The sequence below is a fragment of the Dreissena polymorpha genome, chromosome 2 (genome assembly GCF_020536995.1).
Source record: "Dreissena polymorpha isolate Duluth1 chromosome 2, UMN_Dpol_1.0, whole genome shotgun sequence".
NCBI classification, from domain to species: domain Eukaryota; kingdom Metazoa; phylum Mollusca; class Bivalvia; order Myida; family Dreissenidae; genus Dreissena; species Dreissena polymorpha.
The window spans coordinates 102572641-102588255 of NC_068356.1; the positions used below are offsets into that span (position 1 = coordinate 102572641).

The following is a 15615-nucleotide window of genomic DNA, read 5'->3' on the forward strand; positions in this document are numbered from 1 at the left end:
ACCAATAAATGGCAGCTGGCTATTTGGCATCACATGATCTAGATATTTGAATCTTTTGATTCTATCATTTGCCGATTCGACCATCCATCTGATCTGTGAAATGATAATAAGAAATTTTTAGATATAAGTATGACGTTTTATTGGATTCTGTTGACGCCTCACTTAGATATAAAAAAACAAAAGTGTGTCTACAGATGACGGATATGCAGACAGACAGACATTCAGACGGATATATATAAATCCAAACAAGCCCCCCCCCCAATGTCCTCCGCATTTGAGCATATTTTGAATAGAAATCTTTGCGACCAAGTGCTAATTTTAAGCACAATTGAATATATCATTTTGTCAATTTTTTTAAAAACTTATCGTACAGATATGTTAAAACATGAAATGGGGATTTATAGGTTCACCATGTTTGATTGATAAGAAATTACGAGCTTTCCGGCAAGAGTAATTTACGCATTATAATAAGCTGTAAGTGTAATACTTACTTTCGTTACTAGTGGACTCGCGTTGGCTTCTCCCGTAGTCAATTGTGTTTCTCCTTTCTGCAGAATGGCTGGCATTTCATCATTAATTCCGAGGTCCATTAACAGGGGTAATGCATCTCGGAACACTCGGTCTACAACAAATACATCCCCTTCTTCCAAAAGCCCCCTAATATCATCTATGTTTGTCTTCAACATGTGATTTAATATTGCTGCGTCATTGTTCTTGCCGTCTGACATGTACGGGCCTACTGTTATCAGAAAATGTCCAGTTGTCGTGACAACTACCATGGGCTTCACTAATGGACTTCCCTTATGCAAACTAAATGAACGGCGCTGAAACTGAAAGTTGTTTGATTTATTGTTGTAGATGTATGTGCCATCCAAAACAAGTATTAACCTCTCTGCCTGGTTGCCAAACAGCTTCTTCGCTAAAGGCTTTGTATGTTCTTTTATCAGCGATTCCCTAGTGACACTGTCAATGCCAAGATACAGAGACACAAAACCGCGCATGAATGCATGCCTTACCGTTGATACTGCACGGCGTATACTGGGCTTTGTGATTCCAAAGATCGTCGATAACAGCCTGTTTGACACAGTTTGCATAAGAATATGCCAATACTGGTTTTGGGGGATCTATTTGAGGTGTTTTGTTTATCTTGTCAGAAAGATGACTATACAGATCTCCAAACTGGGCTCGATTTAGTTTCGTAAGTGACTGACAATCTGCATCTCTTAAATTGTCAAAATTCAAATGTTGTTGGTAAAGCTTTCTAATTTTTTGTAACAAGTCGTTGACGCCTGTTCTATTCATATGCGTGAGATGGACAACATCTGGAATCCGCGGAAATAATAATGTTGTGATCTAAAAAGGCGGAAAAACGACCATCTGCTGGCAATGAGATCAGTTTTGGACCTGGGCGCTTACAAATATAACATCTTGAATGGCTTCTTATGGTTGATGGAATTGCAGGGTGATCTAAGAAAAAGAACATAAAGATCGTGTTTTAGAATTTGTGGAGTGTTTAATTCATCAATACAACGCAAACAGGCGTTTAAACAAGACTGATTTTACTACATTATTGTTGTAACGTTCGTCGGTTTTCCTATAAAAGATCATTACTTCAGCTTGTGGTTAAGACCACAATGATTTATCTTATTAACTCAAAATACTGTTATAGAGCTATTTGCATGCCTTGAATAACAAGAACAACCGCGCAATAAGGTCTTATAACTTGTTGTTCACAAAGTGTTTAGAAGGTATATTGATATCTATTCTGTTTAGCAATATACAATACCCACGCTTGTTAACTTTTTTCGAAAAGAATGAATTTCAGCTTGTTACAAGCTGAAAATACATGCCTTTTTAAAAGACTGCATAGGATTTAAGATTCCTTTACATACTATTTTACAGAGGTAAAAGAACTGTAAATAGATCTAAGGGCTACTTGCTGATAATGGGCTAAATGGCTGTCTAGATGTAGATGGTTGAGGTAGGTAGTCCGGGTCATTGCTGAAGTTGTCTGAACATTGCCTAGGCTTTGGGGCATTCTTGTAGCTTTTGACATGACGTTGAAAACAAATGACATCACTGTCTGTTGGATCTACAGCAGGCAAGACCCTCCGCAGATATTTTTTAACAGTGTCAGTCAATGGACGACGATCTTTTGGTTTTGCACGCTTATTACCGCAAATGCATTTGTAGGCTTTCACCATCCTGAAATTAAAATAACGTTTAGAAAAAAAATCTACGCGGGTACGATCTCGGATAGCCTGGAAATAGAGCAAAATAATATGAGTATCTTACCCACTGCGCCACGGTGATCAATAAGAGTGTAGAGTATTATACTTTGCATCTTTTTTTTAACCAGCAACAGTATTAAAATTGCTTTTGTTCATTTAAACTCGGCACTTTTTGTTGTATACATATATCTGAATTGCTTGCAAAATGTACCTAGTAAACATTTCAAAGAAATAGCAGAAAATCTCAGTTAACATTAAATACTCACTGTTTTGATTTTCTCCCTTGAAAAAGGATATTATCGTTTGATCAAAGATCTTTAAATAACGTGTTTATTAATAGATCTTTGTTTGCACTGATATTGGAAAACAAATTAAAACTATTTACACACGCAGAAGACGACAAATTCCACTATCAAATTAATGCATTTACGTTATATTAACGTGTTAAGAAAAGTTTCATTTTAACTTTAATTTGTTTTCAAGAACTCAATTAAATAAATGTCCGGTAAATACATGTACGTCTGTTCAGTGGAAAATTACCTCCCTTTAATTACCCCAAATACGGCCCTCGTACAAACGCATGCGCAGATACAAAATGTTTTGTTTTTTCTTGCTTGTAAATGAAGAACTCAGAATGTATCAGTAACTTTATTTATAAAATATTTCGTATAATTAAGAAAGTTATTAAACAAAGCCCTTTACAACGACCGAGAGCTAGTCGCTAACCAGTAAAACAGTGAAATCGTTCGTGGTCGCTCGAATGGATTATATCATTATCATACGATAGAGTAAGCCATAATTATGGACTATGAACTGGTAAACCATCATGTTTTGAATATAAAAATATCTCCGACTTTGGAAAATGCGTCGCCTGCACTTTGTTTACATTGGATACCGACGCTATTCGTACCCAGTTATTTTCGAATGACGCGTACACACAATCGTTACGTATGGCTTCTTTTTTAACACCAATATTGATAAAATCATTATTTTTCCATTTCAGACTTAAAACATCTAATAAATTTCGGAAATAAGTGGTATTTAAAGCAGTGTTTTTGATATATAGGGTTAAATATATCAATAAATATAACTTAAAATATAACTTTCACAGATAAAATGATATTATTCATTAGACGTCCGATGTCAACAACGTTGTTTTAAAATTCACAAACACTATGTCAGATATTGTCCAAGAGCATGCTCCTCTAAAAGAACGAACCATAGTCTGCAGACCAACAGTGCCGTGGTACTCTTGCTATCTGAAGCAGTTGAAAATGTACCGGCGATCAATAGAGAACATATATTTGCAAAACAAATCTGACTTAACAAAAAAAGTCTATAACCATGTACGAAACATTTATATTGCTGAAGTCTCAAGGGAGAAGAATGGTTATTACCAGGATAGAATAGGTGATGCAGCTGGAATTATCAAGAAGTTGTATGCGGTAATATCTGATTTACTAGGAAGGTTAAAATTCAATCCACTCCCGTGTCACATCAGTGCAGTCTCGCTTACAAATGATTTCTTGTGTTACTTTGCAGACAAAATAATCATGTTAAGGGATGATCTGGATGCAATATCTACTGACCCATCATCTGCCAATATATCTAAAGGTACTTTGCAGGATTCTGGTATGAACATGTTTACTGAATTCAAGCTTCTTTCAGAAAATGATATTGCAAAACTGGTCTATTAATCAAAACCTACAACATGTGAATTGGATGTCTTTCCAACAACTAAACTCAAAGCTCATTTTACACAACTAGCACCTGTTGAAATCGTCAACCGCTCACTGCTTTCTTGTGTGTTTCTTGACGAGTGGAAGGGAGCTGTCATTAAACCTCTTTTAAAGAAGAAAGGGCTTCCGCTTGAACAGCAAAATTATCGTCCTGTGTCAAATCCATCATTTTATGTCAAAAATTCTTGAGAAGGCTGCAATACATCAGAAAAAAAACACATTGAGTCAAATAACCTCCTGCCAACATATCAAAGTGCCTATCGAAAACATCATGGAGTAGAGACAGCCATGGTAAAATATACAATGACCTTTTGGAAACCATAGACAAAAACCTAATAACCATTGTAATAATGATAGACCTAAGTTCTGCGTTTGACACTATTGATATTCCTATTCTTATTCATATTCTCCAAAATGAGTTTGGAATCCAAAGTACCCCATTAAAATGGATTGAGTTATACCTGACAAACAGAACAATGAAAGTGTTGATAGAACAATCTTCATCTGACCCTGAGCCTTTGAGATTCGGCGTCCCCCAAGGCTCGTGTGCTGGACCAGTGATTTTCACTCTGTATATATCGGCCCTTAACAAGGTGGTTCAGAAGTATCAAGCTGATCTGTATGGCTATGCAGACGACCACACGATTGCCTTTAAGATTCAGGCAGGAAATCATAAAAATGAAGCATACGTTCTACAACAACTTGATAAGTGTCTCAATGACATTATAAACTGGATTACAACTTCGAAGCTGAAAATGAAGCAATCAAAAACAGAACTCATTGTATACGGTACAAGGCAACAATTATCTAAAATGTCAATATTAAGTGTGAGTGGCATGGAGGATGCATGTTTAAGTTAGTAGACCGTGTGAGAGATCTTGGTGTTACAATGACCAACACTCTTAACCTTGACCTTCACATCACCAAGAGGTGCCTAATTGCCCAAATGCAATTGCGTAATTTAAAAGCTATACGCAGGCATTTGACACAGAAGTCAGCGGAGGTGTTAGTGCATGGTCTTGTACACTCCCATATTGACTTTTGCAATGGTTTATTCACCGATCTACCAGCTTACCAAATTCAAAAGCTTCAACGGACTCAAAATCATGCCGAAAGAGTGGTCCTGAATGCGTCATTTGATCAACCAAGTACTGAACTCTTGAAACAACTCCACTGGCTACCAGTAAAAGCTAGAATCATGTACAAAGTCCAGGTTATAGTCTTTTGTGTTGTCGATGGTTATGCTCCTGGTAACTTGCAAGAAATGTTTTTACCAGCAAGCAGTCCGTATAGACTTCGATCACAAAGTGACTGTAATCTTGTTATTCCCAGGAGGCGAACAAAGATGGCGGATATATCTTTAGCTGTTGTTGGCCCGAAGTGGTGGAACAATCTACCAAGCCACTTGAAAATGATTGACAATGAGGGCTGTTTTAGATCAAGACTTAAAACTCATTTGTCAATCTTTTACATGGATAACCGATGTGCAGTGTTTGTGAAGCGCAATAGAATATTTAATAATAACTTTTGCGCTATATAAGTGACATGTATTTGTATTTGTATTATTAAAAAGATAGGTTCAATCAAGCATGGTGGGTTCTCGGAGATCAGCACTGGGTTACACATTTTTTTAAAGTTAGATTAAGCGCACAATAACACCGTCACAAAAATATAGTATCTTGTCTTTTTTTGTTTTTGTTATTGTTTAAGACCATTTTTGACACAGTGTTCTCGCGCGCTGACAGTTTATTTGTTGATGAAACAAAGCAATTAAGTGTAAATTCGCCATTTTCCTGTGTGTGATGTAATTTTATCATGATTTTTTTTTCAATTGAAAACAAGGTATACTTATAAAATGACATTTTTTGAATTTTGATTTCATTGATTTTTTGGGCGTTTTTGGTGGTTAGTGAACCATGTCCTTTGGACATATCTTGGAAGAGTTCAAAAATAGTTCAGGTCTGTAAAAAAAAGAACATGGCCGCGAGGGGTGCCATTTGTCGTTGAATATTCTTCATGAAACTTTGTTAGAACATTTGTTTCATTGATATTTTGGGCTGCAAAGAACGGGTCATTTCTTTTTATCTTAGGTGAGCGACTTTGTCTCTTGCAATTATATCTTGTATGAATTCGAAAATTGTTCAGATCTGTTGAAAAACATGGCCGCCAGGGTACTAGGAATATATCCTTATATGGTTCTAGTAAAACCTTGGTAGCACTCTTAAGTTAAATTTGTAGTTCAGTTTTCATAAAACTTGGTCAGAACGTTTGTTCTAATGAATACTTTGGCAGCACAGAACGGGTCAGTTCCTTTTTATCTCAGGTGAGCGACCCTCTTGTTATATTTATGGGTCGTTTGTTTAGTTTTATGAAGAAAAAGTTGTAACAATATGGACATTTCTTGATCTGATCTGTAGATATTGGCTAATTTGACAAATGGCAAAGTTAAAACCCTGCACATTTCTCAATAGACGTTCTACGTTTTTAATGTATAATATTCAAACTTGAATGTACTGTATGCATGTATTGTTCCTTGCAGAGCTGTTATGTCCCAGTTTTAAAGAGCATGTTTTAAATACGTATCTAGTATTTTCAGAATGCTACAAGCAAGGTATTATTATGCCCTCTTCGAAGAAGATGGGGTATATTGTTTTGCACATGTCGGTCGGTAGGTCGGTCCGTCCACCAGATGGTTTCCGGATGATAACTCAAGACGCTTAGGCCTATTATCATGAAACTTCATATGTACATTGATCATGACTGGCAGGTGACCCCTATTGATTTTCAGGTCAATAGGTCAAAGGTCACAGTGACTCGAAATAGTAAAATGGTTTCCAGATTACTCAAGAATGCTTACGCCTAGGACCATGAAACTTCATAGGTACATTGATCATGACTGGCAGATGACCCCTATTGATTTTCAGGTCACTGTAACCGTCAGGATTGCAGAGGCGGCGATAACTCAGTGCAATAACCCCTCCAGAACCAGATACAACTACACAAGAACAATAAATAAATTTATTTACAACATTAAAATAAACCATTTACAATATGATATGACTATCAAAAGAAATAAACCAACAAAGTAGCAAAGTTAATGGCCAGTTAACGTAGTTCAACTGTAGATGTTAGATATAGTGGTGAAGCACTATTGAGTGTCACGACCTGAACCTATGTCCAGCCGTCAATGACCAGACCCGGAACTGAGTACCGGTGTTAAGTGTTCTGCGACGTAGCTGAATCAAGCCCGAAAGTAGAGTGCAGATAACCCGAGCTGTATCAAGCCCGGAAGTAGACTGTAGATACCCGAGCAGACTATGCCCGGAAGAAGACTGTAGTTACCCGAGCTGTATCGAGCCCGTTAGTAGCCTGTAGATAGCCTAGCAGACGATGCCCGAAAGTAGTACGTTTTCAAACACAGAGCAGACGTTGCCCGGAAGTAGAACGTACTGGTGACGTTTACGTGACCGGCCGTATACCGTTGCAAACGGTTCCCCGTATTCCGCCTTATAACGAGGTGTCGCCGGTAATGTCAACGAATATGACGCCCTGTAGACTTGCGGATGCTCATGTAGCACTGGCGTAACGCTAACGGTGCGTTGACGACCTGACGTCTACCATGCCAAACGACTAGCCACATTGAAACGGCTAAAATAAATGATTAGTAAATACTTTGCCATTAACGACTGTCTTACAGTCATACCATATAAATATACATAGTACAATGTCATACAATGTATTACAAACTTGTTTACTTCCATAAATGCACAAGTTTTTTTATAAAATATTGCTACTCGCTTGAATGTATATATCACATGCACGGTATGCCAAAAAGTTGTACACATAATATTCAATTCACCAACTAACATCTAAATATTAAATATGATACTCCACCGTTAATGTGTAATATTGAATTAAATCACACTCTAATGGTTTGTTAAATCAATTTATGCATAAAGCGTCTACACACAATAAATGATGTAAAGACATAAACAAAGTCATTATTATACATGCCTCGCGTATCTAGGATTATGTACACAAGCAAACAACTACACAGGTAATGCAAGTTTCCGCTTTTGAAAAATATTTTAAAATTTGAAACACAACTTCGGCCTTTACTTGTAAAAATGCAAACAACAATTTACTTTATTCCTATAAGAATAAATTGCAATATTTAAATAAAGCAACAGTTTATTTCACCTAGCCAAACAAGTATCATAAATGTACATGAAAATAAAATAACTTACCCAAATGCCGTATGTTATGGACACTTACGTCCCAGCTAGTGCTCTAGTCTCAAAGCTGTAACTGTCCGTGTATGTCAAATACTCTGTCGATTTATACGTGTAACCGCCCAGCAGCATTTACCGAAAAATCGAGGAACATGCTCTCCATGATCTCAAACTGAACAATTTTTCTTCAACTGACCAATAAAATTAGACATAAATTGATCATGTACACATCACCCGATATCGTACGACTAAAAGCGTAATTTACTGAGGCCCGTAAGTCTAACTTTACAGAAAAACATAACAATTTACAAATTTAAAATATGAAGATCGAAGTTTTCTTAAAACTTAACGTATTTAAACGTGTTTTGGCTTAAAATGTATCTTCTACCACACTGAATAATGTGGTTAACAAAAACTTGCTTAAATCCCCTATAATAACCATCAAACTGAAACATCTGAAAACTTACATAACTAGACAAATGTAAAGTTCTATACAAATGAGGCCCTACAATTAACATAAAATAACATAGAAATGGATTCAATCGTAACAGTCACTAGGTCAAAGTTCAAGGTCACAGTGACAAAAAACGTATTCACACAATGGCTGCCACTACAACTGACAGCCCATATGGAGGGCATGCATGTTTTACAAACAGCCCATGTTAATAATATGGATTGCATGGTTCTTTCCAGTGACAATGTTACCTTGTCCTTGTAACTGTCATTGTTCGTATGTGATCAAGGAACAGTTATTATGGGTTGCTGATTTTGTCACTCAAGTGCCAAAAAATCTTATTATTATGCCCCCCTTCTAAGAAGAGGGGGTATATTGTTTTGCACATGTCGGTCGGTCGGTCCGTCCATCAGATGGTTTCTGGATGATAACTCAAGAATGCTTACGCCTATGATCATGAAACTTCATAGGATCATTGATCTTGACTGGCAGATGACCCCTTTTGATTTTCAGGTCACTAGGACAAAGGTCAAGGTCACAGTGACTCGAAACAGTAAAATGGTTTCCTGATGATTACTGAAGAATAATTTGGCCCAGGATCATGAAACTTCATAGGTACATTGATCATGACTGGCAGATGAACCCTATTGATTTTCAGGTCACTAGGTCAAAGGTCAAGGTCACAGTGACAAAAAAGTTTTCACACAATGACTGCCACTACAACTGACAACCGATATGGTGGGCATGTGTGTTTTACAAACAGCCCTTGTATAAGGTGGTAAAAGTGACATTCTGCCTTTCTATAATTTGTCCAGCATTAAAGGATTTTCAACCTCAGAATAACTTCACACATGATGCGTTCTGTTTCCAGTGTCATGAACTTTACTCCAACATTAAAAGTCTTGGTTTTTGTTTCTGTTTGAGCCTGTGGGAAAACTGGGCTAAATGAATGTGCAGTAAGTGTCGTCTCAGATTAGCCTGTGCAATCTGCACATGTGAATCAGGGACAAAACAGTTAGGTTGAAAGTGTCGCCCCTGATTTTCCTGTGCAGAATGTACAATCTTATTTGGGAAAACACTTTATGCACATGCATTAAGACCAGTTTTCCCAGAACGAAGCTAAATTGTTCCTTCATGACCCTCTACTGTAATGATTGCATCATGTATTTCTTGGGACAAAACATTTCATATTGGCAGCTTTTTAGCTCGACTATTATATATGAAATATATATAGTAGTCTACTAGAGCTATCCTACTCACCCCGGCTTCGGCGTGCGCGTTAGAGTGAGCGTGATGGAATGTTAAAGTTTGTGTACCACCTCGAATATTTTCTATGTCCCTTTACATATTGCTTTTATATTTTGCATACCTCTTTACCAACATGACCCCAATTTATTAACAATAGCTGACAACTGTATCAAGCATTTTGTAAGAATTATGGCCCTTTTTCGCTTAGAATATGCATATTATTGATAAATCTATGTTAAAGTTTGCGTACCACCTCATATATTTTCTATGTGTTGATACTACTTTAAAAACATGACCACAATCTATAAACAAATGCAGGCGACTGTATCAAGCATTTTGTAAGAATTATGTTCCCTTTTATACTTAGAAAATTGAAAATTGTGTTAAGTTTTGTGTTAAGGTCCACTTTATTCCCAAAGTATCAAAGCTATTGCTTTCATACTTGCAACACTTACTAACTATAATAAGAGGACTGTGCAGTCAAAGTTATGTAACTTTGACTGGCATTTTGGCATAATTATGGCACCTTTTAAATTTGGTTAAGTTTTGTGTTTTGGTCCACTTTACTCTTAAAGTATCATAGCTATTGCTTTCAGAATAGGAACACTCGCTAACTATCATAAGGGGACTGTACATGACAAGTTGCACAACTCTGGTTGGCATTTAAACGGAATTATGGCCTTTTTTCAGTAACTTTGAATATTTTCTTAAATTTTGTGTTAAGATCCACTTTACTTCTCAAGTATCAAGGCTATTGCTTTCAAACTTCAAATACTTTCTTATTATCATGAGGGTACTGTATCTGGCAATTTGTATATGACCTTTGAATTACCTTGACTCTCCAGTTCAAATTATTAAATTTTGCTAAAAAAAATAATATTTTTTTTTTATGTTTCCGAAGGAGGGCATATAGTGATCGGACCGTCCGTCTGTCCTTCCGTCACACTTTGCGTTTAAGTTTCTAAATATCCTCATAATTTCCATGTCCCTTCAGATGTAACCTTCATATTTGGCATGCATTTGTGTATTTACAAGGCCTCTCCGTACACACAAATATTTTGATCCCTTGTGACCTTGACCTTGAACTTTGGGTCTGCGTTTAGGTTTCGAAATCTGCGTTTAGGTTTCGAAAAATGCTCATAAGTTCTATGTCCCTTGAGATATAACCTTCATGTTTGAAATGCATGTGTTTATGGACAAGGCCTTTCCATATGCACAACAAATTTGACCCCTGTGACCTTGACCTTGAACTTAGTGTCCGCATTTAGGTTTCGAAATCTGTGTTTTGGTTTTGAAAAATGCTCATTACTTCTATGTCCCTTGAGATATAACCTTCATATTCGGCCTGCATGTGTATATGGACAAGGCCTCTCCATGCGCACGAACATTTTGACCCCTGTTACCTTGACCTTGAACTGAGGGTCCACGTTTAGGTTTCAAAATCTGCGTTTAGGTTTCGAAAAATGCTCATTACTTCTATGTCCCTTGAGATATAACCTTCATATTTAGTATGAATGTGTATATGAACAAGGGTTTTCCATACGCACAAAAATTTTGACCCCTGTGACATTGACCTTGAACTTAAGGTCGGTGTTTAGGTTTTGAAATCTGCGTTTAGGTTTCGAAAATACGCATTACTTCTATGTCCATTCAGATATGACCTTCATATTTGGTATGCATGTGTATATGGACAAGGCCTTTCCATACGCACACACATTTTTACCCCTGTGACCTTGACCTTGAACTTAGGGTAAGCGTTAAGGTTTCAAAATCTGCGTTTAGGTTTCGAAAAGTGTTCATAACTTCTATCAAAGCGTTTATAGGGGGCATATGTCATCCTATGGTGACAGCTCTTGTTCCTTATATGGCTATATATGGCTATAGTAAAATCTTGTTAACACTCTACAGGCCGCATTTATTGTCTAATCTTCATGAAACTTGGTCAGAAGATTTATCCTAATGATATCTTGGATGAGTGCGAAAATGGTTTCGGTTGCTTTGAAAACATGGCCACTAGCGGGCGGGGCATTTTTCCTATCATTGCTATTTATGGCTTTAGTAAAACCTTGTTTACACTTTAGAGGCTAGATTTATTGTCCATTCTTCATGACATTTGGTCAGAAGATTGGTCTCAATGATATCTTGGATGAGTTTGAAAATGATTACATTTGCTTGAAAAACATGGCTGCCAAGAGGCGGGGCATTTTTCCTTATATGGCTATATATGGCTATAGTAAAATCTTGTGAACACTCTAGAGGCCACATTTATCGTCCGATCTCTATGAAACTTGGTCAGAAGATTCATCCCAACGATATCTTGGTTAAAACAATAATCTATCAGCAACTTGTTTGTAAATCAATTTTTAAAGTTTTGATTGTCAATTTATGCTCTGGAACAAATGAAGACAATGAAAATATATTTTACAACCCTGAGTCATAGGACTCAGAGGATACAAAAAGCTGAAGGGTCAGGAGCAACCATATCCGCTTGTGAGACCACGAAACCTTGTATGACTTAATAGCAGACAGTGTAGCTACTGACAAAACTGGACAATTGTGATCTGGAGTTTATCTGGTTGCATATAGCATAAGCACCATAGCACTATAGATTTTAATGGAATTGTTTACGAGGTACACATGTTGGTAGACGAAAACTGAACTCTTTTGGCTTGGGAAATAATGGGTCACCCGGTGCTGCAAATATGTGCTGTATTCTTTTATTTGATGTTGTGTATTGTTGTAGAGTGTCTACTTTATCTTATTTTATATCTCCTCGTTTTACTTTTGCCGCTGTTGTTTTTTAGCTCGGCTGTTTTCGGAGAAAACCCGAGGTATTGTCATGGCCAGCTCGTCGTGTCTTGTCCTTCGTCGTGTCGTGTCGTGTCCGTCGTCGTCCGTGTCGTGCTAAAACCTTAACTTTTTGTCAAGGGTATTGAACATTGGCTCTAAATTCAAAGTGCTTCATCCTACAACTTTGAAACGTCATATGTAGCTGCACCTTGATGAGTTCTACACAACCAATTTTGGGGTCATTAGGTCAAAGGTCAAGGTCACTGTGACCTCTAAAAACATTCTGACAAGATTTTATCTATTCAAAACTGCACCTGCAGCCGAGCGTGGCAGCCGTTATGCGGTGCTCTTGTTGTGTAACACTTATTGTTGTGATGTTAATCCACACACCCCACAATATAATCCTTAAATTGTAGTTTGATTTCCTTTGATCTTAAAAAGAATTGTTGTTCGTTATTGCGTTAATATTTTTATATCAATATTAATATTAGTTACAAGTTATTTCCTTGACTTGTGAAACAAATCAAATTTTGATATTTCAGTATCCTAGACTTAAAACAATCTCAAATTATGTTTTTTTAATTCTGTATCAGTTTCATAATACAGAATGATCTGTGTGATGAATGTTTAATGTTTGCCTTCTATGTGTCTATTTTAGGTCTCGTGTCTCAAGCACATAACATGCAGGGCCATAGTAGGGCCACAAATACCCACATCACTAATATGGCCACGCCCAACATAATGGGGAACAGTAACGGGGTTCCTTCACATTTCGGAAACAACAACTCTTTTGGCTTGGGAAATAATGGATCATCCGGTGGCGGTTCAAGTAATATTTATTTGGCCACAATCATGCAAAATATGGGAGACCATAGCAAAGTGGTCGGGAATTTAGCAAAAATGGGAAATAGCAGCATGCCCCAAGGCGGAATGGGAATAAATTCTGGAAAAAGTTTGGTGAACGGGAATGCAGATGTGATGGGCATGGGAAATATGGCCCTGACTGTGGCTATGGAAATCAATGGTAGTTTTAATAGTATGCATGGCAATGCAAACATGAAGATGGATACCGGGCAGAATATGGTGGCAGGAGGGGCTTCCAACCTTCACAACCAATCAGGTAGCTCATATAAGTGACATGATCAGTTGAATGTATATATATTTGTTGATTGTTCCTTAAAACTATTATGTTTTCTATATGTTTCTTATTTCATTCCTGTGTGTTCAATAGATTTAACACTAAACTCAGTACTTGATCAGTGTGTGATACTTGATGTAATTTTAATTTTTGTGTGAAAACCCCTGTATCTAGACTGAAAGCTGATAACATGTTTGTACACATATTTTCCAAATGTTCTCAAATGTGTCTTCTTGGCTTTTCATGAAAACATCTATATAGCTGTTGTTTTTGTTATACATGTATTAGTGGATTGATCTATATTCTGGTTAAGGTTGCCCTTGTTGACCTGTTCCGGGTACCATTGCAGCCTCTCTGTCCGGGTCTAACGGTTCCCTCAGTGGGTTCACAGGACTGCAGGGGCTGGGGAACAGCCTCGCCGCCACCACCATGTCGCCTAGCCTCACCAATGGCAACTCCGGGCTCGACGCTTTGAGTCAGGCGTACACAGGATTTCACCAATACGCAGGCTTGTCAGGTTTACTCAGCCCAGCTACAGGTAAATGGCTCATTTTAATATGGTCGTTCGCAAGTGACATGTGACATTACACGTGTCACATGTCATTGTGTGTGTCACTTGACTGTGAAAATATGTGTGTTTTTTATGCCCCCGAAGGAGGGCATATAGTGATCGGACCGTCTGTCCGTCTGTCTGTCTGTCTTTCCGTCACACTTTTCGTTTAGGTTTGGCGTTTAGGTTTTGAAAAATGCTCATAACTTCTATGTCGCTTCAGATGGCAACTTGATATTTGGCATGCATGTGTATCTCATGTAGATGCACATTTTGAGTGGTGAAAGATCAAGGTCATCCTTCAAGGTCAAAGGTCAAATATATGCCTTCAAAGCGGCGCAGAAGGGAGCATTGTGTTCCTGACAAACACATCTCTTGTTGTTCCTTATAAACTTTCAATAATAATTGTGTGGGTGAGATGAGCTGTCTGATATTCGCAACCTTCCATGGGTGATTGGGTTTTTTATACCCCCGAAGGAGGGCATAAAGTGATCACACTGTTCTGTCTGTCCGTCACATTTTTTTGGAAAATGCTGATAACTTCTATGGCGCTTCAGATGTAACCTTCATATTTGGTTATCATGTGTATATGGACAAGGCCTTTCCATACGCACCCAAATTTTGACCCCTTTGACATTGACATTGAACTTAGGGTCCGCGTTAAGGTTTCGAAATCTGCGTTTAGGTTTCGAAAAATGCTCATAACTTCTATGTCGCTTCAGATGTAACCTTCATTTTTGGTATGCATGTTAAAATGGACAAGGCCTTTCCAAACACACACGCATTTTGACCCCTTTGACCTTGACCTTGAATTTAGGGTCCTCGTTTGGGTTTTGAAATCTGCGTATAGGTTTCGAAAAATGCTCATACCTTCTATCAAAGCGTTTCTTGGAGGCATTTGTCATCCTATTGAGACAGCTCTTGTTAATTTATTTATTTTTATCAAAACATTTCCCTAAATTACTTTTAATAATTTGAATATTTCATTGTTTATTGGGGTACTAACAACCATGCACAGTTTATTTGGTGGATGTGGATCTTTTATATACTTTGAAGTTACGGTATAATAAATAATTTTTAAAATAAATATAGGTTTTGATGTTTTATGTCCGCCCTTTTTAAGAGATTTATTTTTTGTCATATCATATATTTTTATAATTCAAAAATTATGTATTAGATAAGTTTTAGTTGTTATTTGAGCATCTGTATATTAGAAATAATTGAAATGATTTG

At 37.2% G+C, this 15615-nt stretch overlaps 2 protein-coding genes across 7 annotated transcripts in view; both read left to right on the forward strand.

Moving 5' to 3' along the window:
• The window catches only part of LOC127868310 (uncharacterized), a 525576-nt gene that overhangs the window by 360220 nt on the left and 149741 nt on the right, over window positions 1-15615 (forward strand). The window contains exons 2-3 of one of the 6 annotated variants that reach the window (XM_052409955.1): window positions 13353-13814; window positions 14182-14370. The exons of the other annotated variants lie outside the window; for them this stretch is intronic. Of the exons in view, the coding sequence (XP_052265915.1) occupies window positions 13353-13814; window positions 14182-14370 (651 nt within the window). The remainder of the gene's footprint in view (window positions 1-13352; window positions 13815-14181; window positions 14371-15615) is intronic. 6 annotated transcript variants of the gene reach the window in all.
• LOC127868308 (uncharacterized) overlaps window positions 1-15615 on the forward strand; it is a 501779-nt gene that overhangs the window by 341308 nt on the left and 144856 nt on the right. The window lies entirely within an intron of this gene.